The sequence below is a fragment of the Scyliorhinus canicula genome, chromosome 16 (assembly GCF_902713615.1).
Source record: "Scyliorhinus canicula chromosome 16, sScyCan1.1, whole genome shotgun sequence".
In the NCBI taxonomy this organism is placed as follows: domain Eukaryota; kingdom Metazoa; phylum Chordata; class Chondrichthyes; order Carcharhiniformes; family Scyliorhinidae; genus Scyliorhinus; species Scyliorhinus canicula.
Window position 1 is genome coordinate 102,040,294 of NC_052161.1, and position 23,476 is coordinate 102,063,769.

The 23,476-nt window shown below is 45.0% G+C and overlaps 1 protein-coding gene across 7 annotated transcripts in view; it reads left to right on the plus strand.

Annotated features, from left to right (window-relative positions):
• Window positions 1-23,476, plus strand: part of nphp4 (nephronophthisis 4) — a 591,121-nt gene that overhangs the window by 451,973 nt on the left and 115,672 nt on the right. For 5 of the 7 annotated variants that reach the window (XM_038821764.1, XM_038821766.1, XM_038821767.1 and 2 more), the window contains 3 exons: window positions 12,656-12,834; window positions 15,041-15,216; window positions 18,712-18,892. In XM_038821764.1, coding sequence (XP_038677692.1) covers window positions 12,656-12,834; window positions 15,041-15,216; window positions 18,712-18,892 — 536 coding nt within the window. The remainder of the gene's footprint in view (window positions 1-12,655; window positions 12,835-15,040; window positions 15,217-18,711; window positions 18,893-23,476) is intronic. The other 2 variants (XM_038821765.1, XM_038821772.1) reach the window with 1 other exon arrangement.

The window sequence follows — 23,476 nt, forward strand, 5'->3', positions numbered from 1 at the left end:
CATCTGCAAGGTGGACTGCAGCAACTCGCCATTGACTCCTTTGTCAATACGTTCCAAACCCCTGTGACACCTACTGCCTAGAAGGACAAGGGCAACAGATCCATGGGAACAGCATCTCCTCTGAGCTCCCAGCTAAACTACACATCATCTTGATTTGAACATATATTGCTGATCCTTCACTGTTGTGTGTTCAGGGAGAGAAGGGAAAGGGCAGAAAATGTCCTCACCCAGTCTGCTACTGAAGGTTAATTTTTAAGTTTGCTGTGAAGAATAGTAAGAATCTTTCAAAAATAGGAACAGGTTGATGAAGTGTTTGAAACCTCTGTACAATCACTCGGTGTGCAGTGCCATAGGACAGTATTTATTGGAGGTGATGGGAGTCTTGTCTGTTGGCTGGAGAGCTGGTGAGAGCCCAGAGTGTTGCCTCTTTTAGGAAAAGCCTGCCACTTTAAATGCCACTCATGCATTTAACTGGATACCAGCAGGCCTTCCCTGGCATCAAGGACCCTGTGGCTGAAGTCCCACCCAATGAGCGCTGCTGACCAATCATAGACTGGCACTCAATTGAATGCTAGCAGCACCAGGAAGTCAATAGCTGTTACTGGTATGACACACACAAGGATCAGCATCATCCCAGGTCAAAGGGGAGATATGATGGGAGGATTGGGTAATCACGGGGTTAGGACTGTGGGGAAGCGGGTCAGCAAAAGGGCAGGGGTTGACTCTGGACCCCTGGCGATTCTCCGACCCGGCGCGGGCTCAGAGAATCCCTGTGCTTGTTTTTTTATGGATATGCACAGCCCAAAGCTCAAATGGCCTCTTTAACCACTAAATAGTGTCGGGGAGGATTCAGTTGTGTGGAGAATTAGAAAATCAAAGTTAACGGAGAGGGTACAAGTGCAGGTTAATGATGATGACTTTCAACTAGTTAAAGGAGCCGAGGGCTCAGGAGAGGTTAATAAAGTTTCCAGACCACGTAATAGAACAGAGAGTATAGAAAGTGGCAGGAATCTAACCTCAGGCAGAGCAAAAAAGGTGACAAGTATGAGAAGGGAGGTGGTCAATGCAGGACTAAGGGTGTTGTACTGCACATAATATACAGAACAAGGTAAATGAGCTTGTTACACATATTTAATTGGCTGGTACGATGTTATGAGTGTCACAGAGACGTGGCTGCAAGGGGATTAAATATCCAAAGATACGTGTCCTATCGAAAGGACAGGTAGATGGGTAAAGGGGCGGGTTGCATTGTTGGTAAGGAATGAGGTTAAATCGATAGCAAATAAGGATATAGGATCAGAAGGCATAGAATCTGTGTCGGTAGAGTTTAGGAATCGCAACGGTAAAACGACCCTGATGGGAGTTATGTAGAGGCAAAATTACAATATTCATGGGGGGATTCATTATACAGGTGGACTGGGAAAATCAAGTTGGTAGTGGATCCCAAGGAAAGGAATTTGTGGAATGACGAAGAGATGTATTTTTGGAATAGCTTGTGACAGAGCCTAGTAGGGAACAGGCAATTCTGGATTTGATGTTGTGTAATGAGGCAGACATGATTAGGGAACTTTAAGTTGAAGCAACCCTTCGGCGGCAGTGACCACAATATGATAGAATTTACCCTGCAGTTTGAGAGGAAGAAGCTGGTATCAGATGTAACGGTATTACAATTAAATAAAGGTAACTACAAAGACATGAGGGAGGAACTGGTCAGAGTTGATTGGAAGACAGTCAAGCAGGCAAGACAGTGGAACAGCAATGGCAGGAGTTTTTGGAGGTTATTTAGAGGCACGAGAGAAATTCATCTCTCGGTACAGGCCCCTGGGGCCTCACGGTAGCATGGTGGTTAGCATCAATGCTTCACAGCTCCAGGGTCCCAGGTTCGATTCCCGGCTGGGTCACTGTCTGTGTGGAGTCTGCACGTCCTCCCTGTGTGTGCGTGGGTTTCCTCCGGGTGCTCCGGTTTCCTCCCACAGTCCAAAGATGTGCGGGTTAGGTGGATTGGCCATGCTAAATTGCCCGTAGTGTAAGGTTAATGGGGGGATTGTTGGGATACGGGTTACGTGGGTTTAAGTAGGGTGATCATTGCTCGGCACAACATTGAGGGCTGAAGGGCCTGTTCTGTGCTGTACTGTTCTATAGCTTCTATCCCAAAGAAGAGGAAACATGCTAAGGGGAGGACAAGGCAGACGAGGGAGGTCGCGGACAGCATATAAGCAAAAGAAAAAGCATAAAAAGTGGTGAGGATTAGTGGGAAGCCAGAGGATTGGGAAACCTTTAAAAGCAAGCAGAAGATAACTAAAAAAAGTAACAACGGGGGAGAAGATAAAATATGAGTGTAAGCTAGCTAGTAATATAAAAGAAGATAGGAAGAGTTTTTTTCAATATATAAAAGGTAAGAGAGAGGCAAAAATAGATATTGGACCACTGGAAAATGAGGTTGGAGAAGTAATAATAGGGAACAAAGAAATGGCAGAGGAACTGAATAGTTACTTTGCATCAGTCTTCACGGTGGAAGACATCAGTTGGATGCCAGAGTTCCAGGAGAATCAGGGGGCAGAGGTGAGGGTAATGGCTATCACTAAGGAGAACTTTCTGGGGAAGCCGAAAGGTCTGAAGGTGGATAAATCACCTGAACCGGATGGATTACACCCTAGGATTCTAAAAGAGATAGCTGAGGAGATTGTGGAGGCATTTGTGATGATCTTTCAGGAATCACTGGAGGCAGGTAGGGTCCCAGAGGACTGGCAAGTGGCTAATGTAATACCCCTGTTTAAGAAGGGAGGGAGGCAGAAGACAGGAAATTATAGGCCGGTTAACTTGACTTTCATCATTGGTAAGATTTTAGAGTCCATTATTAAACATGAGATTGCGGACTACTTGGATGTACATGATAAAATAGGACTGAGTCAGTACAGCTTCATCGAGGGGAGGTCATGTCTGATAAATATGTTAATAGTTCTTTGAGGAGGTAACAAGGAAGTTAGACAAAGGAGAACCAGTCAATGTGATTTATTTAGATTTCCAGAAAGTCTTTGACAATGTGCCGCATAGGAGATTTAAATGAGTTAAGAGCCCATGGTGTTAAGGGTAAGATCCTGGCATGGATAGAGGATTGGCAGACTGGCTGAAGGCAGACAGTGGGATCTTTTTCAGGATGGCAGTCAGTGAGTAGTGATGTGCCTCAGGGGTCGGTGCTGGGACCACAGCTTTTCACAATAAACATAAATGATCTGGAAGAAGGAACTAAAGACACTGTTGCTAAGTATGCAGATGATACAAAGATATACAGAGGTAGAATGGAGGGGCTGCAGAAGTAACTGGATAGGCAAGGAAAGTGGGCAAAGAAGTGGCAGATGGAATACAATGTGGAAAAGTGTGAGGTTATGCACTTTTGAAGGAGGAATGGAGGCATAGACTATTTTCTAAATGGGGAAATGTTTAGGAAATCAGAAACACAAAGGGACTTGGGAGTCCTGGTTCAAGATTCTCTTAAGGTTAACGTACAGGTTCAGTCGGCAGTTAGGAGGGCTAGTATACAAGAGCAGGAATGTATTTATGAGGCTGTACAAGGCTAGGTCAGACCCCATTTAGAGTATTGTGAGCAGTTTTGGGCTCCGTATCTAAGGAAGGATGTGCTGGCCTTGGAAAGGCCACAAGAAAGTTCACAAGACTGATCCCTGGAATGAAGAGTTTGGCATATGAGGAACGGTTGAGGACTCTGGGTCTGTACTCGGTGGAGTTTAGAAGGATGAGGGAGGATCTTGTTGAAACTTACAGGATACTGTGAGACCTGGATAGAGTGGACGTGGAGAGGATGTTTCCACTTGTAGGAAAAACTAGAACCAGCGTGCACAACCTCAGACTAAAGGGACGATCCTTCAAAACAGAGATGAGGAGGAATTTCTTCAGCCAGAGGGTGGTGGATCTGTGGAACTCTTTGCCGCCCAAGGCTGTGGAGACCAAATCACTGAATCTCTTTAAGACAGAGATAGGTAGGTTCTTGATTAATATGGGGATCAGGGGTTATGGGGAGAAGGCTGGCGAATGAGGATGAGAAAAATATCAGCCATGATTGAATGGTGGAGCAGACGCGATGGGCCAAGTGGTCTAATTCTGCTCCTATGTCTTATGGTCTAAGAAATTACTTCTCTAACCTTGAGCCCTAACTCTAAAGTATCAGGATAAAACAGCAGAGAGATACCAAAACATTAACTCCAATCAGTGGGCATCCACAGAGAATGTATCATTACATTCTTAATATTTTAGTGCAGCACGGTAGCGCAGTGGTTAACACTGCTCTTGCGACGCTGAGGACACAGGTTCGATCCCGGCCCCGGGTCACTGTCTGTGTGGAGTTGGCACATTTCCCCCTTGTCTGCGTGGGTTTTGCCCCCACAACCCAAAGATGTGCAGGGTAGGTGGATTGGCCACATTAAATTGCTCCTTAATTGGAAAAAAATAATTGGGTACTCTAAATTTATTTTTTAAAATACATTCTTCGTATTTTACTAATCCAGTTAAGAGTTAAAAACCCGCTCCAATCTGCAATGAATTGATCAGATACAATTGTGTCAATAATTAACATTGTTCTCTCTGTTAAAGTGATAATAATGAATTCTCCTGCAAAGAACTGTTTGCTTGTTATTCCGAGGTACTTAATAGACAAATTGATCTAATAACTCAGTCCAGTAATCAGCATCTGAAGCCCGAGCAGTTAAGTGAACCATAAATCATCTTAAACACCAGTTTCTTCAATTATTTAAATATTTTCTGTGCTTTATTGAGCAGTATGAAAGTAGTAAAAATAATTTTCTTTAAATTGCAATGATTTAACAATAAATATTTGTTAGATTTCACTCTGCCAGCCTGGGTTCAGCATGAACCTCTCACCCCTGGGTCAGAGGGTCAAACGAATTAAGCACACAGTCTAGGCCAGGGGTGGGCAAACTACGGCCCGCGGGCCGCATGCGGCCCGCCAAAGGTCTTTATGCGGCCCACCAAGATCAAGTCATAAAAAAAAAAAATTTTTTTTTATAAGGTTAATGTGGGGGGCTGTTGGGTTACTGGTATAGGTGGATACGTTGACTTGAGTAGGGTGATCATTGCTCGGCACAACATCGAGGGCCGAAGGGCCTGTTCTGTGCTGTACTGTTCTATGTTCTATATGAGGCGCCCAGAATCATAACCGGGTGAAGCGCCATTTTTGAAAAGTAGAGATAAAGAGGGCTAAAGGCAGGAAGCCGCCGGGGGAAGCGCTGAGGTATATGCCGCACGCTAATTGGTTACAACCGGGACTATTAATATTATGCGGCCCTTTAAAATTGTGAATTTCTGAATGTGGCCCTTGCACGGAAAAGTTTGCCCACCCCTGGTCTAGGCAAACATTTCAGAGCTCGCTGAGGATGTACTGGACTGTCCTGAGGTGGTGCGAGACATTAATCTAAGACCCTATCACTCAGTCCTCTCAGGAATGTGAAATGTTTCTTGGCACCGTTCAACAAGGAGCCTGGGAATTTTCTTGAGGTTCTGGGAAACATTTATCCAGTATTCAACACTACCAAAAGCAGGTTGTTTGGTAATCATTGCTGTTTGTGGCATCTTGCTGTGCACTAGTAATTGCCTGCTGCTTTTCCCTCCATTATAACAGCAGCTGCACTTCAGAAGTGCCACATTTATCATGAACTATTTGGGATGCCCTGAAGTCACGAAGGAGTTATGTAGATGAAATTTCATTTTAATTCTCATTTTAACATTGCGGCACCTGGCTGAAATTATGGGCGCGATCCAATTGCCATGCTGCTCCTGAAAGTCAGCACGTGTGGCACAGCGTGGCCGATAAAAGCCGGGAGACCCCACTCCCTGGAACTACACGATTTGTAACATCTCGTGAGATTGCGTTAGATATCGCGAGACGTAGCGATGTAAATCCTGCCCTTTGTGAGCAGGATCACGTTTTTGCAATATTGAAGCGAGACAGCTAGTCTCAATTTAATGTGCAGATTCCCAAGGTTCCTGAGGCTTTGGGATCTATCCCCTTCTCCTCAAAGACTTCTTGCGAGCGCCATTTGAAATTGGTCTCTGTTGGTGCCACCAGGGCATCCTGGCACTGCCAAGGTGCCCAGCTGGCACTGGCAGCTGACCAGGGGACAGCCAGGGTGTCAGGTTGGTACATCCCTGCATGGGTATTAGGGGGATGCTGGGAGGGGAGGAGAGGGGGGGGGGGGTGTGCGGGGACCCTCCCATAGTTCGTTCGAGCTAGGGGTGGGGTCAGGGATCGCTTCGGAGGCCTCGGAAATTGGGACGCTATTTAAAGGTGGAGTCCCGATCTCTCGCTATACTGGTGAGTTCCAGCAAGCGGAGATTCTCATTGTATAAAACGGGGCTATGTGTGGCCTCTGCTGCAAGTTCCCCACTGAGGCCCCTTATACAACATGGGTCATGTTGTATAGCCATATTTTTCTTGGCACGTGAGTGCCGGGAAACACAAAGCTAAACGTGTTCGCTCTGGGACTTTGTTCCAATTGCGCCCGAAAGGAACAGAATTTATGTTAAATATGTAGCAAGCCTGTTAGACTAGATACTAAGAGCAGTGCAAGCTTGCAACACCCAAAGTATGATGCAAGGATCAGAAGTAAAACTGTAATTGCAGCAACTATACAATAATTGTGAACAAGTGCGGAGGCTAACATCTCGCGAAGGAACCTTGGGCCAGATTTTTGAACTTAGTATTTTTATTGGAAGGACAATTTCCCTCCGTGTTCTGGATCCCGCATGACTTTTGTATAGCCTTGGGTGCTAATCGCTCATGCACCACTTCTGAGGTCAGGTTCGGCTACAGTGAGAACTACAGGAAAATCACATTTCCTTTCTCATGCTATTTTCATGTGCCAGTGCAGATCTGGAACCTCCCCTCCCAAAAAAAAAAACCCACACACCTCTTTGCAGAATTCATTGCCACTGGGGGAAGCCTTCTGAGGAATCAAGAACATTCTGAAAGGTAAGTGGAAATGTTTTGACATCTTAAAGTGTCACTATTAGATGTTGTATTGTAATGCAGATGTCTCTTTAATTCACTGATTGATCATAGGATGCCTGGTCTGCAATGGTACGGTGACTATTACATTGACCACCATTGCGTAAGTGTTGACCTGCATGACAGTGCTTTTCCCAATGGAGAAACTGCTGTAGTACATTCAAAACTGTAGAAACTGTATGGTGTGGGCATAATTAGCAGGGCCAGCACTTGTTAACCATCCCTAATTGTCCTTCAACTAAGTGGTTTGCTGAGCTTTCCAGAGGGCAGTTAAGAGTCAGTTGCATTATTGTGTGCTTCAAGTTACATGTAGGCCAGACCAGCCATTAAAGGACAACAGATGTCCTTCCCTAAAGGGCATTCGTGAACCAGGGGGGTTTTCACAACAATTACTGATGGTTTCATGGCCACAAATACTGAGACTGGCTTTATAATCCCAGATTTATTAATTGAATTTAAATTCCACCAGCTGCCATGGAATTTGAAGTCATATCCCCCAAGGCATTAGTTTGGGCCTCTGGAGTTCTGGTCCAGTGCCATTACCACAATGCCATTGACTTACCCCTGAGCTGGCAAAATATTCTGTTATGTTTTGGACTGAGATTCAGATGTCTAACCACTCGTGTTTTGGAAAGCAAAATGCCTTGCTGGCGAAAGTTTAAAAAAAACACCTGCTCCACCACCTGGTGTTTCTTTTTCATTGTCTGAAGCTGTTTGTTTTGATAGTTGTTGCTATTCTGATGTATTGTGATGCTTGGCTGACTTCCAAAAGCTAAGGGAGTATTAGTCCTGTTGGAACAGCTGCTCAGTGGAGTGATTGACAGAGTGCAATAACGTAATTTGCCTTTGATGTGGTTCCTGAATACATGATTCTTTGTTTCCACAACTTAATCACTACTTCAGGGATTAAACCGTTTTATTTTCAAAGGGGTGACATTAATTTTTCAGTGTCAATGAGAGATTTGAATGAGAGTTTTATTAAATTGTTACAAGTTTGATTTTTTCAATCTGCACCCATTGCAATTTCATGGCTCCTGAAGATCGTACATAGTGGATACTGGGTGAGTGGCTATGGAGGATACTTGGGGTGGGGTCATGGACGTGAAATGGGGAAGAGAGATTATGAAGGGAGCATGACGGGATGAGTAGAGGGCTGAGAAGTGATGTTCAGGTACCCCTAGAATAATGTTAGAAACTGGGTTCCAAGAATAATGTTGGCAAATGACACAGGCCTTCTAACTGGCCTGCCTTTGTACCCACATTCTCCCATAATTCATTGCAGCCCGCAAACTAACCATTTCCCTTGTTTGTAAAAAAAAACCCAAACCTTGGCCAAAGTCAGACGTGAGTCAGTTGCATGTTTGGAACATCGCAAAAGCGCCCAACTCATTTCATGAGCCTGAAATGAAAGTCGGGGCCCCTGCACCAGTATTTGAGTTGTCCAGTTTGTTCAGTATTGATGTCTTATCAGGGAAAGGCAGTTCAGATAGCAGACATACTTAGAATGCATTCACACTGCTTTACTAATCAATATTTCTGATGTTAGAGAACAGACTGTACTTTAAGCCGAATGCAAGCATTAAAATGTGAATTTTTCCAGGAATTGTAGACAGATTGAATATTGTTTTCCAAAAACAGAATACTGTGAATTCTGGAAATTTAAACATAGTTTCCAGGAATCAGGTTGGGCAAGTGGAGACGATAGAGTTAATGTTGGGTTTGATTTTTATCGTGAGTCCAAATCCCAAATGATTCCTGGTTGGGGCCCAGAAATGCCGGCAGCGTGACCCTGGAAAGGATTTCGGGGGAGGCGACCAATTAAGTGGCTGCCTCCAGGAGCTCAGTCCAATATAGGATGGACGGTGAGCTGCCAGGGCTCGAGGGCCAATAGGGTAGTGTCAGAGGTGAGAACCGTTGATGTAGGTAAAAGGGAAGAGAGGCTGCTTCAAGGTTGAGCACCAAGCTGTCATTTTGGAGAGGCATCTGTGTGTGTGTGTGAGGGAGGAACTTGCGCGGGGGAGGGGGGGGGGGGGGGGCTCACTTGCATCCAGGTTGCCTCTGCAGCCAATAGAAAATTCAGCTCCTGCATGAAGATCTTTCATCACAACATTTTATCCATACTTCTTCTCTGTGTGCTATGTTGTATACCTTAAGACAACAGGTTCCCCGAAGAGAGGTACCATCCTCACCATCGCTGCTCTTTTTGACTTTGCTTGAAGTACATTAGAAAGAATTGCGTCTGGTTGCAGTTCACTTACAGACAGAATGCCCAAAGAAAGCATTGGCCCAAGAGCTAGAACCATTCCATAGAAGTGACATTCGACTTGGGCAAGGAAGTAAAGCAGGAATTGCTTTTGTTTCTCATTAAAAAAGACTCAATATTCAGCTGTGTTACAGTCAATTAATATATTGGGGGCGATTTTCAGCCCGTGTTCGCCGTCAGGGAGAATAGCGATGTGGGCAGAAAGTCCAGAGAGAACTGAGAAACGTGATTCTCTCCGGAGAGATCCTGGGCTGGATTCTCAGGGACTATGTCCCCACCACATCGTGAAAACCATGGTCTTTTACGCCAGAAAAACTGACGTCAAAAGGCCACAGATTCACAGCCCTGCAGGGCTCCAGCTGCAGATACGGTCCCCCCGCACTTCCAAGTCAGTTGCTGCGCCATGTTCCATGGCGGCCTTAGACCCCACGCTCGACCCAGACCGTCCAGTCCCGTATGAGGCCCCCCCGCCCTCCGATTGGCCCACCCCCGAGCATGGCGGCCACGGACCTGGACCGCGGAAATAATCCCGCTGATCGGCCGCGCTCCCGACCCAGACTGCCTGCACAATAAAGGCCCAGTCCCGTTCCCCCCCCTGCTCTCCGATCGGCCCGCTCCCGACCACGACAGTCGCGGACCGAGTCCGCAGCCGCCTCGCAAGTTTCCCGAAAAGCTGGGGCCATATTAGAAATACGCCGTCGGGAATTCGGCCGGTCAGGGGTGGAGAATAGCGGGGCGGGCCTCTGGTAATGGCCTCAGGTGGTGGATACTCTGCGCAGTGTACACCCACATTTCGAGGGGTGGAGAATCGCCGAACTGCCGCTGGTTCCGATTTCATGCGGGAAACCGGATTCTCTGCCCCGTCGCCGAATGCGATTTCGGCATCGGGGTGCGGAGAATCGAGCACCACGTTTTACAATTTTCCCCGCCCCGTGCTGGTGACATCATGAGGTACATGCCTTCAAAGGGCGAGAACCTCATTTTAATAGATTTAATAAATTTAAATATGATTAGTCAGTCCTCCGCCTCATGATCCCCCCCCCCCCCCATTGAGTATTCATATTTCACTGAGGTTTACAACAGCTTTTTTAAAATGGCATTTAGTCGAGCGGATCCCTCCCGGAGTAGAGAGACATGTCCGACAATTCCCTGACACTGCCCCTATCGCAGGTTGGCATAGTGCCAACCTGGCAGTGCCCACCTGTGCCATTGGGCAGTGCCGAGGTGGGCCCTCTTGGGAGCTCTAATTCTGGTGGGGGGGTTGCCATTTATATGTGGTGGGGGGCAGTGGGCAGTGAGGGGGAAACTTGCAGGAGAGGGGGGGAAGCGGGCACTGAGGGGGGTGCAGAATGCTGGCAATAATTCCAGACTGATGTTGTTGGGGGGGGGTATAATCCCCCAATGAATTGTTGGGGGGGGGGGGGGTAGTGGAGAGAGTTGGATCATTGTCTGGTGGAAGGTTCTCGGATGATTTTTCGGGGTGAGGAGCCTGATGAGAGCCAGAGATAAGGAGACGTTTCTTCACACAAAGAGTGGTGAGCCTGTGGAATTCATTACCACAGGAAGTAGTTGATGCTAAAACTTTGAATATATTCAAGAGGCGGCTGGATATAGCACTTGGGGAGAATGGAATCAAAGGCTATGGGGAGGAAGCAAGATTAGCCTATTGAGTTGGATGATTAGCCATGATTGTGATGAATGGTGGAGCAGGCTTGCAGGGCCAAAAGGCCTCCTCTTGCTCCTATCTTCTATATGTATGATTGTCAGGGCAGGGAGAGATGGTCCAATAATTGTCTGGGAGTGGGAGTCCGATGATTGTCTGGGAGTAGGGGTCTGAAAATTGTCCGGGAGTAGGGATCCGATAATTGTCCGGAAATAGGGGTCCGATAATTGTCCGGGAGTAGGGGTATGATAATTGTCCGGGAGTAGGGGTCCGATAATTGTCCGGGAGTAGCAGTCCGATAATTGTCCGGGAGTAGGGGTCCGATAATTGTCCGGGAGTAGGGATATGATAATTGTCCGGGAGTAGGGGTCCAATAATTGTCTGGGAGTAGGGGTCCGATAATTGTCCGGGAATAGGTGTCCGATAATTGTCCGGGAGTAGGGATATGATAATTGTCCGGGAGTAGGGGTCCAATAATTGTCTGGGAGTAGGGGTCCGATAATTGTCCGGGAATAGGGGTCCGATAATTGTCCGGGAGTAGGGGTCTGATAATTGTCCGGGTGTGGTGGTCCGATGATTGGCTGGGAGGGGAGGCTGTGTCAGATGATTGCCTGGGGATAAGAGAGTGGGGAGAGAGTCCGGTGTCTGTCCGGTGGGGTGGAGTGGGAGGTGCTTTTGACAATGATGCTCATAAAAACATCAAAAAACGTTTCAGGTTATGTAATGTATTGCACTATTTTTCTTTTTATGTGTTGACTGAGGAACATGTTGTCACATTGCTAGTTGTCACTGAACAAAAGCTTTTTTGATTTTTGATATTTTCTGCTCTTTGAAACAATTGATTCTTGGAAGATGTTTCATCAATCAGATTCAAAGGGTATCCAAACTTTGTTGGTTATGACTACTTTCAATCACTTGTTGTGTACCTCAAATCTAAACAAGATAGCCTGGATGGGTTTCTCTGCAATTGCATTAAACTTTACCACAACTTGAGTTGAGGTGCTTTGTCGGCATCGGCACCCCAGAAAGAGTTAACACTGATGTGGAGCTAGAGAGAGTGTGGTGCCTGCTGGTTGCAGCTTCTTGGACAAAAGACCATGGGGGTTAGCACCAGCAATTTTCAAATGAATGGATCTAGTCGCCCATAAGAACCATGATCGGGGCCTGTAGCTGGTAGGTTTCAATTGCTTCTAAGGATTTTGCGAGGAGGGGCAGTCCTAAACAGAATGAAGCATGCCAGGGCAAATGACTTGTTATTGCTCACATCCGCCCAGAATCCAGGCATTTTTGCTGCCTCTTGGAATTTTCATGTAAAACTGTGATACACACATCAGCAAACTGCCAAATGTTGGTCTTACCAGAGAGACCAACATCTAGCAATGAATCAAACATTAGTTGTAGGACTCTGTGGCACTGCCTCATGTTGTACCTATGGCAGAATGTATCTCCCTACATTTAAAAAATATTTCATAATGGAAATTCACAATTATTCGAGGCTGCTCTTTCAATTGATGTCTTTTATAACTGAACTCACTAGACTTACCTTTGCGTTGAACAGCAAATATCTGCCCCGTTAGCCACCAAGCTGCAAAATGAATGGAGGCTGGCCATCTGACGTGTGGAAGAGATAATTATTTGAGTAAAGAGCACTGGGTTGTCAGTAAGTTCCTGCCTTTGAATTTATTTTTTTTAGAGTAACTGCGGGTAATCATCAGCCAGGATCAGTCTACTTCACCTTTCAGTTTTATCGCTTTCCACCGGTGACGACACAGCAGCTGAAACTGATGATGATGCGGAACGCGGAAAAGGGAACTTCAAAAAGTACCCCTTTCATCCTTGTACCTCTAAACAAAAATGGCACCGGTGACTTAAGTGAGTATCGCAACATGTTTACAGCACAGAAGCAGGCCGTTTGGTCGAACAGCCCCATGCTGGGGTTTATGCTTCGCCAGATCGCCCCCATTCTTCTTAATCTAACCCCATCACTTCCTCTCTTCCTTGTGTATATATCTAGCTCACCCTATCTGTAACTCCTTCCATGGTAGCAAATACCGCACTCTAACCACCAGGTTAACAGGAATTGATGCAGATGCCTTGCTCATTGAATTACTTATTACTTGCTTAATTTATTTTGTAAATTGAACTAATTTGTCTGGCAGAATGTGCCTTCAGTGATTGAAAAGAGACTGATTATCTCTGTCACCACTATTGAATATGAGAAATACGAACTTTATATCAATAATGAGATGGCCGTTAACCCAATCTGTCTCGGTAAGATACGAATTTGATTTAGCAAGTAGACCGGAGGTTAGACTTTGGTGTGGGACAATTTCTTTTTCCGGGACAGATCCCACCAAACTACAAGAGCTGAGAATCAATGGAAATTGACTTCCATAATTGGCTTAATTCTGCCAACACTGGTCACATTACCACCATGCAGTGTCAGGAAAGGGTAAATACGAAGTTACAATACAACTTGTTTCTGCAGAGAATGACCCTATCCAAGAAGCACTGGACCTGGAGAATGTTATGAATCTTAAGATGACAGTGGATACATTTTGGCAGACAGGGCTGTTGAAGATTATTGGAGATGATGCGGGATAAGAATTAAATTAATTTTATGACCAGGTCAATAGACAGAGAAGTTTGCTTCCAATGCTATATAGCCCTATGTGTTAGGATAATCCTTACCCTTTTACAGGACTTTGAGGACAGAAAGTTACCTGATCAATAGTATTTATTTATCAAAAGAAAATAAACCCAATATAAAATATGTTATGAGATAGGCAACTTTAAACTCAGAACGGGCTTATTGATGTTTTGTTGAACCAAGCCTCCTGACTAATCATGGTCGAGTCTTCTGGACTGTCTGGCATGTCTATATATATTGGTATGTAATGGTAATGTAAGGTTAATATGCAAGCATACCTGCAACATGTAAGATTAATGCATAAACATGCCAGGAGTCAAAGACAACTGCGCCTTCTCGCGCATGTGCATTGGGTTTATTGTGCAAGTTGTATACAGCTCCTCAGACACTTCTCGCATTTGAGTGGTTAGGTCAGCCTTGAATAGTCAGACGCTTTTTCCCAGAGTGGTGGATAGTCAGATGCTTTATCCCAGGGTGTAATAGTCAATTACTAGAGGACGTAGGTATAAGGTGTGAGGGGAAAGTTTAGAGGAGATGTGCAAGGCAAGTTTTTTTTACAGAGAGGGTGGTGAGTGTCTGGAATGCGTGCTGGGGAGCTGGTGGAAGCAAATCCGATAGTAACATTTAAGAGGCACCTTGACAAACAGATGAATAGGATTGGAATAGTGGGATACGGATTCCAGAAATGAAGAAGGTTTTAATTTCAACATACGTCATGAATGGCGGAGGCTTGGCGAGCTGAAGGGCCTGTTCTTGTGCTGTTCTGTTCTTTGTTCCTTGAGTGTCAGAATCTACTTACTTACCCAGGCATTTCTCACGTTTGAATATCTTCTTGGCCTTGAAGTGCCATCGCCTAAACAGACATGCTGGTGTTCTGCTGTCGCTCAATATTCTGTTCTCAACTTTCTATGCTGGCACATAGTCCCACCCCTTCCTCCTTTAACTGTAGGATCAATACTATTACTAACCTCCTTACTATTCCAAACACTACATTCCTTAGGGAATTGGAACACAGTGTTCTCTGCGTTAGGGAGAAACACACGGGAGATCTGTTGAAGATGCCCATAGGATTTTTCTTCTATTGCCGCTCACCATCCGTCATACAGTGTTAATGTTACGATGAGTTTGTGAAGAGTGATGCTTCATAGTTGCTATTGAGAGGCTGATAGGTTTTTCTCAGTTTTGTTTCCTATCTTAGGCTGTAATAATTGGGAGAGCTGAAATATCCACTTTTTAGGTCTGTCCTTACACTGTAAAAACAACTCCTCTTAAAAATAATGAAACTTATTACATACTATTCTGTCACTTTTATGTGGTCATTTCCATAGTAAACTTTCACCAGATTTCCCTTTAAAATGGTTTATTCTTTATTTGACTTACCTTTGAATTGATATGTTCATCTTCAGCCTTGCTCTCATTAATTCCCAGTTCGATCTGCTGTAGATTCTCCCGGGCTGGAGCTGAAATATATGGTGGAGCCGAGTTATATGAAGGAAGGAGAACAGCGTTTATTTATGCAATACCTCGCCACGCAGACATTGCAGATTGATGTTTGGGATGCAGAATCCTTGCTTCTTATTGGCACTGCCACTGTGGAACTGAAGGTAAAGGTTATCAAAGCACAACAAGGTTAAAGCCACTAGATAATTCAAGTTGCTGTTTGTTGATGGAACAGTTGACTGTCAGACTATTTCAAAATACTTAGCCACGTAATACATAATCCCAAGAAATACTGGGACCCTCAGAGTTTGAAATGCTCCATGTTAATACTTCTAAGCTATGCATTGTAATTATGCCAAGACTTCAAAGATGAATTGCTTAATGTACATATGTATATAGCAATAGGCTACATCTGGCCAATTCTGAACATTTCTTCCAATTCAAAACATCTGCATTGATGCCTCACGCTTAGATACGGTGAAGGTCTAAGGCCCAAAGCAAAGGACACTACCAAGGTTGGAAAGAGATATCAATGTAAATCAGAAACAGCGGTTAAGTGATATCAAGCTATGGTTTTAAAAGCCTCGGGGGGCAGAAAAGACAGAATGTGATAAAGAGCCCATTGTTGGGAGGTTCTGGAAAAATGGGTTAGTGGAGATGGAGATCATGATTTCAAAGCATGAAGATATAAGGGGGTTTGGGGGATGTATAGTGCACGTAAGAATGACAATATTGGAGACTAGAATGGACATTTCCAGCATCAACTGCCAGAGCACAGGTACTAGTAGATGAATTTTATCATAAAAATATATAGGAATTTTCTAACAAATTGCTTTATCAGTTGTATTGGTCTTTGAAAAGGAGATATCTAAAGGGACTTGGTGCATACTGATCAGTAGAATGCTTCAAACTTTCACAAAGTGGCAGGGCTGAGATTGGGAACTCATCATACTGGGCAATTGAACTCCAAATGTCATTGCTCCCTGGCATATTGACCTGAAAATGTATTATTAAATTTACTGCACAGATTTTAGTCTATATGTGTAGTAACTAAAAGGAACAGGTAGCCTTCAGCAAACAATGCACATTGGATCTAATAAAGTAGCAGAATCTATGTTTGTAGATTTGCCACTCTAATGTCACACAACTGTTTTCATCTCCCTCTTCATTTAGATTTTGGTTTTTATTCTGTTCTGCATTGTTTTGACAAGGTCAGACTTGTATTAACACTGACATTAGCGTTCAGTGTTAAAAGGGCAATAACAAGATGACTTGCTTTCAGGGGCCACAATCACTTCTGACAGGAGATCCAGGACATGGACAAGTGGGTGGGGACCTGGTTTAATAGTTCTTTCCTAAATCTTTGCCTCCACTTTTTCTTTAACCACTGCTGTTCTGTTGTACCACTGAGGGAATGCTGCTTTGGTGCGTAACCCAAAGAGGTTTCACTAGCTGCAGGCAAATTAAGTACACCTTTTGGATGAAAGGAACAAATGCAGAAAAATATCTTGTGCAATCCTGAAAATAACTATTTTACTGTAATGATCATGTTAACTCACTATTCTAAATTCTAAATTATGTTTTGCTGAAAAAGCAACATGTGTTTTATCTTGCCCTCATCAGGACAGACTTGCAAGACTACTAAGTCATGCTAGAATCTATGTTTATTCACATACAGGGCCGCTCCATTGCAAATAAAAAGAACGTATCCAAGCCCTACACCTTTTTCAACTAATAAAAACCTTGGGGGACAGCCATTCCATGGTTCATTCCCCCGGCAATGTCTTGACCAATCAGAGTCGACCAGACTGGTTTGAATTGAAATAGAAGCTTGATAGTTAACTGTCCCCTGTTGCATTCTCCATGGCAACATCTCTACTAATCAGAGTCCACTTGCTAACCAATCAGCACCCTCTTATGTAGTATAATTGTTGTTCCCTTTTGGAAATTTTGGTGATTTGATGAGTGCAAGATGAAAAACTTCAACAGCCTGTCTCTTTTTTTCAGCAATACTCAAGTTCTGTTCACCGTGTCTGTTCTAAAAATAATACTTTCAATCTGGCTTTTTATTATCAGTTGTTTCTTTTTCAATTATTAATGCTGTAAACTAGGTTTGAGCTGTAAGATGATTTCAACAACTCACATTCATATATAATTCACTCCTAATCATTAAAATATTCTTTCAGTTAAAAGCTAAATAAATCTTATTATGTTTTACTGTTAATTGGAAGCACATATGAACATGCTTCGGGGTGTTGCTGATGCCTTAGCTTTTACAGTAAGTGGTTTATTTTCTCAACAGTATTTGCCTAGATGAAAGGTTTATGAAATCTTAAATGTTTAGGATTTATATTCGCTGGGATTTTACGGTAAAAATATCGATGAGGTTATGCCGTTATTTTTAAAATAAATTTAGAGTACCCAATTATTTTTTCCAATTAAGGGGCAATTTAGCGTGGCCAATCCACCTAACCAGCACATCTTTGGGTTGTGGGGGCGAAACCCACGCAGCCATGGGGAGAACATGCAAACTCCACACAGACAGTGACCCAGGGCCGGGATTCAAACCCAGGTCCTCAGCGCTGTAGGCAGCAATGCTAACCACTGTGCCACCGTGCTGCCCCCGTTATGCCGTTATTTAACGGTAAATCATAGGGCCCAGTTAAATCTGAAAATCTGGAAGTTGCTGTCTGAGGTGCAGTATCTCACCAGAAGCCATTCTGTACTGCTATCTTAAGCAGAGATTCACCAGTCAAATAAAGGGAAAGGGTGAAATTGGAGTACTAAGCCATAAAAAGATGAGACTTATACAATCTCATGTATGTGGCTTTTTAATTCGGTGCTAAGTCTTTATTCCTGCCTAACAACCTCTCTGGCATTGCAAGTTAACTTTTATAAGTGTGATATCTCGTCCCTTCTAATTTTAGTTTTTGAAGATTTAAAAATAAACTTTTCCCTTTTATACCCCCCCCCCCCACCCCACTTCTTTCTCTCCCTTCATTTCTGTACATGACATGGCCTTGAATTAACTATTCCAGCTTGAATGTTCCAGTTCAAACTCTGCACGGTGCATTAAGAATTTACCGTGGCACAGTGGTTAGCACTGCTGCCTCACAGCGCCAGGGACCCGGGTTCAATTCTAGCCTTGGGTGGCTGTGTGGAGTTTGCACGTTCTCCCCAGTTCTGTGTGGGTTTCCTTCGGATGTTCCGGTTTCCTCCCACAGTTCAAAGATGTGCAAATTAGGTGGTTTGGCCATGCTAATTTGCCCCTTAGTGTACAAAGATGCACAGGTTAGGTGGGGTTATGAGGATAAATTGGCGGAGTGGGCCTAGGGAGAGTGTTCTTTCAGCGGGCCGGTGCAGACCCAAAGGGCCGAATGGCCTCCATCTGCGCTGTAGGAATTCTATAATTCTGTGAAGAATTGCACATTGTGTTTGGTTGAAAGTTTTAGATCACCTGAAGAGGGCAATGCACTGAAATGGATTTCTAATTACCACATATTTCAGTGCAAAAAGGCCTAAAAAGTTTGTGGGAAAGTGTAATGACCACCGTTCAGACATCAACTCAACTTTGGGTCAATATGTCTGTTAATCCTTTCAAAGCCCATTTGTTTGTTTCATATTGCACATAGGCTAACAACAGGATCTTATTGTTGCAGTACTTGCTACGCCAGGGTCGCACTGCAGTCCAGGTTTCTCATGAACTGGCAATCATAACCACAGAATATGCTCCAGATGTACCAATGGCCTTGGCTGACATCACAAAGCATGGCACTGTTAAGCCTCATGGAATGACAACAGTAACAAAAGGAAAACTACATATGCGCCTAGGCAATGTTGGTGAGTTAAACTTTCACTTTTGACATCCTTATTTTGGGTTGGGGAATAGAAAAGAGAGTACTCGGGTCTGGAAATTGTTCTTGCAAAGATTAACACGTGATTGAAATAGTGGGTTAAGGAACTTAATTAAACACACGTTAAAGGGCTGGATTTTCATGGTTCTGATTGGGACTAAATAGCAGTGGAACTGCAACAAAATGGCCACCTCCTCTTCCTCCATTTCCACACCATTTTCACAAGGGCGGGGTGAAGACCGGCTCCAGAATCTGCTCTTATTAAGGAGGCAACAGTCTGCATTGTGGGCTCGCTGACAGTCTGCCCAGGTAAGTTTGTTTTTTAATTTTCATGGATTGGAGGTAGGAAGAGTACAAAAGGTAATTCAAATTGTTTTGACACCTTTACTGTTCATTATTAAATACTATAGCTTAAATTTCATTTGTGTTCATTAAGATGAATCATGGAAGTTCTTGATTGGTAGATGTAACTACCCCTTAAACAATGGCCGGGATTCTCCCGCAACTGGCGGGCAGGCCGTATCGGCGCCAAAGAGTGGCGTGAAGCACTCCGGCGTCGGGCTGCCTGGAAGTTGTGGAATCCTCCGCACTTCTGGGGGCTAGGCCGGCGCTGGAGTGGTTGGCGCCATGCCAACTGGTGCCGAAGGGGGCGCGAGTTGGCGCATGCGCGGGAGCGCCAGCGTGTTCTGGCACATGCGCAGAACCGCTGGCATGATCCCTGCGCATGCGCAGGGGGTTTCTTCTCCGCGCCGTCCATGGTGGAGCTTTACAGTGGCCAGCACGGAGGGAAAGAGTGCCCCTACAGCACAGGCCTGGCCGCAGATCGGTGGGCCCCGATCGTGGGCCAGGCTACCTTGGGGGCCTCCCCCGGGGCCGGATCCCCCCGTGCTCCCCCCGAGGAATGCGCAGGCCGCCCTCAGAGTCAGGTCGCGGCAGTATGGACCTTTTGTATTTCATGCCGGCGGGACCGGCTGAAAACAGGTGGCCGCTCGGCCCATCGGGGCCCGGAGAATCGGCGGGGGGGGCCACTGCCAACGTCCCCCGACCGGCACAGCACGATCTCTGCCCCTGCCAAAAAGCCGGCACCGGAGAATTCGGCAGCCGGCGGCGGGGCAGGATTCACGCCGTCCCCCGCCGATTCTCCAACCCGGCGGGGGGTCGGAGAATCCCGCCCCTCGTGTTTGCCAGATTGTTACTTCTATCACCTGGCAGGTTGTTAAGGAAAAGCTGGAAAAGTCTTCAGAATGGTTCATTTAGTGGATAAAAAGGTAGAACACATTTCACTATTGAAAGGATAGTCTAGTATGATAACCATGTATAATTGTTTAGTGCTTTCCCCTTGCTTTTATTTATTCAGTCTAAACACCTGTTGACAGAGCTCTTGACTGCAATTCAATTGCCTAATTGCTGTGGTATGCTTCATCCGATGCCAATGCGTATGTAGTTATATTGTATATCTTGTGTTGCCCTATGATGTATTTTCTTCAATTTTGTTCAATTCCCTTTTCTTCCCATGTACTGAATGATCTGTTGAGCTGCTTGCAGAAAAATACTTTTCACTGTACATCGGTACACGTGACAATAAACAAATCCAATTCCAGTAATTGTTTTACAAGCACCTGACTTTGCTTATACAGTTGATTGAAAAGGTCTGTTTATTTACTCAGGGGGCGGGATTCTCCCATTCAGCGGCAGAGTGTCCACTGCGTCGCATTTCACGATGGCGTGAACGGGCCGCTGGGAGTACCGATTCTGGCCCCTACAGGGGGCCAGCACGGTGCTGGAGCGGTTCACGCTGCTCCAGCCTTCCATCCCGGCACGAACTGTGCGCCGCGGGATCTGCGCATGCGCAGCGGCGCCAGCACCCACCCGCGCGGCGCAGTGGCCTCCCTCAACGCACCGGCCCTGACACAACATGGCGTGGGAGTTCAGGGGCCGGTGCGGACGAAAATAGGCCCGGGGAGCGAGAGGCCAGCCCGCCGATCTGTGGGCCCCGATCGTGGGCCAGGCCCCCCCCCCCCCAGGGGTCGGAGCCCCCCTCCCTCTCCCACAGGCCACCCCCCCCCCCGACCCTGCGCGCAGAGTTCCCGCCGGATGTGACCAGGTGTGGACGCGCTGGCGGGACTCTGCCTTTTTAGAGCGGCCGCTTGGCCCAAACCAGGCCGAGAATCAGCAGCCCGGCCACGTACAGCGGCCCATGACTGGCGCCGCACCAAACGTGCCGGCGCCAATGGCGCCGATTCTCCGCTCCGTGGTGAATTGCGTGCCGGCGTCGGGGCGACGTGACCCGGTTGCGGGGATTCTCTGGCCCGGACCCGGGCTGGGAGAATCCCACCCAGGGAGTTTTATGGGCTATTCAATGGCCTCCAACTGTAATAATAACTTGTAAGTTCTGTTCGTCAATTGGACAATGAATCAGTAATGGGAGGGGTGGGTGTGGATGAGGGAGGAAAATGGGGGGAGGGTAAAATGGTCAAAATGCTGAGTTATAGATGAGCCACTGAATGCAACGGGTACACCGGGCTGAGATTTGTTGGGAACACAGGCGGGACTTTTAACCTGCTGGCTCAGGATTCGACCCAATTCTATTTCCGTCTTAGCCCACCTTCATATCTGCAGAAGTGGCCTGCCAACAGGTCAATTACATTCTAGACCCCCAGAAGATCCTTTCTCTGACAGTTTCAGGGTGGAGGTGGGAATTAGATGGTGGGATTCGTCCTGTCTACCGATTGCCGCCTCTGACATGTAAGCCTGACCTTAAATGCATGAATCTTATTCTTTGCACATTAGTTTGGGTCCTTAGCCCTAAGTTTCAAGATTGAAATGTTCAAGTGTGATGTTTGCATCTTGGTGTTTGTGGCTTCGTGACTTAGAGTGATGCTTGCGCTCAACCTACAGAAATATAATAATGGATTCTGTGAAGTCATTGCAATGAACTACAGTAATAACTGGAGATATGAGTAATCTAATCCAAGCTTTTCCAAGTTATTCACAGGTATTGTGTAGAATAATGATCCACTAAACTTGTGACCACAGCAAATCATTTTTGATAAACCTGTTTTAGTTCTGTTGAGGTTTCAGCTCTCACCGTTATTGGATTACTGTTGTGAGATATGAGCAGAATTGCATTCATTACTGGTACATGAATCACTACAGCAAGTACTTGAATTGAGAATGGAACTTTTACCAAGAGAATTTGGGAATTTAAAGCAATAGTTGTTGTCACTCGGAAGATTGTATAATATCAGTCCAGCTATTCAGCCACTTTTGATATTTTCAGCTGTTTTTTATCAGGTACAATTCTTTTCCTCATCTTCAGCAATACTTATATTTAACAAATGGTTTTAAGGCATTGTTGGTTGCAATTACATTGAATGTTTTCAAATATTCTATGCAATGGCCCTTAGGAGCAGGTTAATAAGTGAGGACAACATATTTCTTTTTCATTTCTAGGCCCTGGCTATAATATCATGATAGCCTATCTCTCTCTTTGCTGGCTGTCCAGATCCTGCAACATGTGAAATTACAGAGTATAAAACTTAATTCAAGAGGAATACGCAAAGCCTAAAGATTTTCGTAGCCTTAGAAGTTCAGGTATTTGAAGGGTAAACTAAAAATTAATTAAAGGAAGTACACTAATCAAACATCTTTATGAGCTCAAACATGCAGAATCATGTGTCAGGTCATGTCATTGACATCACAAGTAATGTGGAATTTTCCGACCATCAGTCAGAATGCAATTTTCCTGTGGATAATTTTGGGAAACCTAGATTACTTAATGGGAAGGGCAGAAAGGCAACCAATCATGACTCACAACTTGGAATGATAAAAGGTTTAGTCATGGTTAACAAAAGTAGAACAAAATAACAACTTATTGCCAAGGGTGTGCATCTTGTGAGAGTCATTGTGCTGTACTGTTCTATGTTCTAATGGAAGCCTTCTACTCTTTGCCCTCATTATTTAGTTGACCTGTCCTTCTGCTCCACCGGCTCCATTAATTCAGCCGCTTCTACTGTCTCACGCATGCAAGTTTTGCAGTCATTTGCTTGGTGTTGACATGGTCTGGAAGGATTTGAAAAACTTACACAGCTTACAGTATTGATTTACCTGTAAACTGGTTGTGAGATCTTTGATCTGTCCTCGGGAAAGTAAGAAATGGTGCAAATTCATGGATTCAGTCAACACGCACAGAACTTAAACTGGAATTTATTTCCTCGTCTTCATTTGACAAAAGTACTGAAGCAAATACAGCAGTAATTTATTTACATGGCATTGATCGAATAGATGAATGGATCATGAAAGGGATATGGTAGGCAAGGAGAAGGAAGGAAAGAAAAACAGGGTGAAAACTGAAGGTTGCAGCAATCTTTTAAAAGGAGCAAGTGAGCATTTGTTGGCCCTGGAGTGGGTGATGCGCAGATTTACCAGAATGATATCGGGACTAAGAGAGTTAAGTAATGAGGACAGGTTACATACACTAGGTTTATGTTCCTCCGAGTTTCGAAGATTAAGTGGTGATATGATTGAAGTGTTTAAGATGACTAGAGAATGCAATATGCTAAATAGAAAT